Source organism: Haplochromis burtoni, unplaced genomic scaffold (genome assembly GCF_018398535.1).
Source record: "Haplochromis burtoni strain Fernald_Lab_line unplaced genomic scaffold, NCSU_Asbu1 Contig_927, whole genome shotgun sequence".
Taxonomy (NCBI): Eukaryota; Metazoa; Chordata; class Actinopteri; order Cichliformes; family Cichlidae; genus Haplochromis; species Haplochromis burtoni.
This window is the reverse complement of record NW_024583288.1, coordinates 35,294-38,792: the sequence shown is the minus strand read 5'-3', so window position 1 is coordinate 38,792 and position 3,499 is coordinate 35,294. Positions and strand designations below refer to the sequence as shown.

The 3,499-nt window shown below is 50.7% G+C and overlaps 1 protein-coding gene across 3 annotated transcripts in view; it reads left to right on the top strand.

Moving 5' to 3' along the window:
* Positions 1–1,140: 1,140 nt before the first annotated feature.
* Positions 1,141–3,499, top strand: part of LOC102298220 (EMAP like 4) — a 37,074-nt gene continuing 34,715 nt past the window's right edge. For all 3 annotated transcript variants that reach the window (XM_042216129.1, XM_042216128.1, XM_042216127.1), the window contains exon 1: positions 1,141–1,301. In XM_042216129.1, the coding sequence (XP_042072063.1) occupies positions 1,277–1,301 (25 nt within the window). In that variant the 5' untranslated portion in view covers positions 1,141–1,276. The remainder of the gene's footprint in view (positions 1,302–3,499) is intronic.

Here is a 3,499-nt window from a genome sequence, read left to right as displayed (position 1 = left end):
TTTTTTTTTTGCTAAGTCCACACAAATCTTTTTTACACATACAAATCTTTTTTACAAGTACAAAATATTTATGACCACATTTTGAGCCCATAGACCTCTTCCTGTCAGTTTGTTTCTGAGTGCGAAGGAAACTGTGCTCACTGACACCTTGACTTTCTTTGCAATTTCTCTGTCGGACAGACCTACATTTTTATGATGGTCTGTTGTCTTCCATCGTTAATCACCTTTTTCTCGTTATTTCTGTACACACTACTTTCTGCACTACAATACCATCCAGCTGATGCTCACAAGGGTATGGTATGGTGTTCTAACACTGCTTTAATGCAGACAGAGGGGGAAGTAATCCAGAAAAGTTGGAACACCCTTCAAAGGTTTGACCTTTTGTATAATTCTGAAATGTACATTATTTTCCAGTTTTGGATAACCTTACCTTTTTTAACCTCTGTCAGTTCACCACTCACCATTTTACCATTTCAAGCTGTTCATTGGAATTGAACAACTTGAAATATGTTTTAAAGATAAACGTCACGGTCAGCGCTGACACGAGCTCCTCTGCATGAACACGGAGCCTCTGCAGCCACCTGATCACAGCTGATTTCTTTAACGTGTTTCACATAAACAGGATGTGAGTCAGTCACGTGGTTCTGACCCGCGACATCTCCGAGATGAATGCTGGAGATCATCATCGCTGCTGTTGGAGGAAGCGGAGTTTTTACTCCGCCCCCTTACCTGGGAGGCTCACTCATTGGCTGAAACTATGTAAGGCGCTCCAGAGACGTTTTATTGATTACCTCCTGTGTGACGTCAGAGCCCTTGTACTTGGGTCGTGTGTGTCACTCACAGGTGCTCAAGAGCACTCTGGCACGGACTCCTGCGCGGGCATGTGATGGCGCGGTGAGCCCGCTGGACGGCGCTGCAGCACCTGAACAGGAAGCAGTGGCTCTGAAACCCGAGCCTCCTCAGGCTCCTGCTCCCCCCACTCCTCCAGGCGAAGCGCGCGCTGCCAGAGCAGGCGGAGTCGGAAACGCGCATGCTCGTCGGTCCGTCCGTCTGCAGCTCCGCGGCTTATCTCGCTCCTCTCTCGGCCACTTCTGCTCCTTCGGCCCGCAGCGAAGCGGGGGATCTTCGGCCTGTGGACCGGCAGATCCGGCAGGCGGCTCGGCGGGGACAGACGCAGCTCGGCTCGTCTCGGCGGTGAAAACCCGGACGGAGGCCCGCAGTGTGCGCGGAGCCTCCCGCAGGCCTCCGGCCCCACTCCCGCTTTTTCTCCCGGAAAATGGACGGCTTCGCCGGCAGTTTGGGTGAGTCCGGCCGCCGCGCGAGCCCCGAGTGGCGCCCTCTCTCCTGTCAGCGCTGCCGCGGGGTGGCGGGAGCCGCACGCGCCTGTGGCGGCTTTACACGTGTCACTGGTGTATTTATCAGAGAGTATGCACCGCCCCTCCGGCATCTGCAGGGCCACAAAACCAACGGCCTCCTCTGAAGGAGGCTCTGCAGAACCGGACCTCCTGCAGGAGACCTCCGGAGGGGGGGGGTGTGAGAGCCAAGACGGGCTCAGAAATGTACATTCGGCTTTGTTTCAACCGCAGGGCCGCAAACCACAATTTAGACACCGCACTGTGTGTGTGTGTGTGTGTGTGTGTGTGTGTGTGTGTGTGTGTGTGTGTGTGTGTGTGTGTGTGTGTGTGTGTGTGTGTGTGTGTGTGTGTGTGTGTGTGTGTGTGTGTGTACACACAAACGCGTGGACTCTGATCTGCGGAACAAAGACTCAGGAAATGACTTCTTGATTCACTCCTCACACCTCGGTGTGTGTGTGTGCGCGCGTGCACATGCGTGTTAGAGTTACATACATTTAAGCTCAGCTGTTCAGATTTACTCAGGAAATGAAGTTTAGTGTTTCTTTATTAACATTAAAAACAGTGGAGTTGAACCTTTCAGGGTTTCTTATTTGTTCATGTAACCATGTGTGTACACGGGGGTCCCGTCCACATGCACTGCAGGTTTGGGCGCCATTATTGGTCTTACTCGCTCCTCCTGGACTCCGTGGGTGCTGGGAGCAGGTCCTGCTGGGTCTGTGTTTCTCTCTCAGTTCAGTCATAGGCCATCTTCCTGCCTTGGCGCTTTCCTGCCTCAGGAAGCTGAAGGAAGGTCAGGAGGATGTGTGCTTCAGTGCAAACACGAAGGCGTCTGCGTTTTGTCGAACATGGCTCTGAAATCCTGAGCGCGATTATTTAGTGTGATTGTGAAAGAATAACAGAGAATTTGGCTCAGAGCTCAAAGCTGCTTTCTGCAGAAGTGCTATGAGGCGCACCTCTGCTAGGGGCGAAAGGAGCACCAAACCACCGCCGAGCCCCACACTTTGAGCACGCTCAGACTAGCTGAGTGTTTCAGTAAGAACCATCTTCAAGTTCAGGTTTGAAGGAAGCGCGAAGAAACGATGCGTCTGGTTTAAGTTCATTTTGAAGTGTGTGTCGTGGTGCTGGTGCGAAGGGTGAGCTTTGCTCTCCGTATCTGGTGTTTTCTGTCATGTGATCTTTGAAGGTCGCACTGTGCTGTAGTTTCCTGGTGAACATCAGTTTCTACCTGCTGCATTGAGGTGGTAAAGTTCATTATTACACTTTTGTTCGATCATCTCAGAGGACGATCGCGCACTGACCTCTGCGCTGCTCCATATTTCTTCTCTAACATTAGAGACGAAATACATTTGTTTCAGAAGCTTTTTCTTTGAGCTCATGTCCAAACCAAACTCTCTGTGCTCGCTCCAGGAGGTTGACCATCCTGCACTCGACCTGGAGCTGATCTGTTTATTTGAAGATGGACGAAGAGCCTCGTGATCATAACCTGAAGCGTACAGGTATTTCCCCAAAAGTTGATTCTGTTCAGCTGGATGTTCTCAGTTCATCTGCACAATGACTGAAACCAGCACCACTGAATGAATGGGCTGGTAGGTCAGTTTATGATCATTAGTATGCAATATGCTCTTCCTTCAGTGGTGCTGGTTTCAGTCTTTGTGCAAATGTCCTGTTTATAAGGTTGGGGAAGCTTGCAGTCAGCTGAGACTGAAGGAGTCACCTGATGATGACGAAACGTTTCTCCCATTGAGAACGTCCAGATGAACAGAATCAACTTTTGGGGAAATACCTGTACGCTTCAGGTTATGATCACGAGGCTCTTCGTCCATCTTCAAATAAACAGATCAGCTGAGTTCGACTGCCCTCCTCCAGGTCGAGTGCAGGACGGTCAGCCTCCTGGAGCAAGCGCAGAGAGTGCGCGTTTGGTTTCGATTAGTAGTCCCTTTTTTTCTTTGCACAGTTGAGGAGCGTATCAGGTAGGGCTGAACGATATATCGCATTTGCGATAATATCGCGACATGATCAAGTGCAATTTTCTAACCGCAAAGGCTGCGATTATACTCTGGACATGTCCAAATTCATGGGCTGCATCCTCCTGAGGCCGCATTTGTAGACCGATTACGTCACAGCGACGCGCCGAAGGCTGTCCA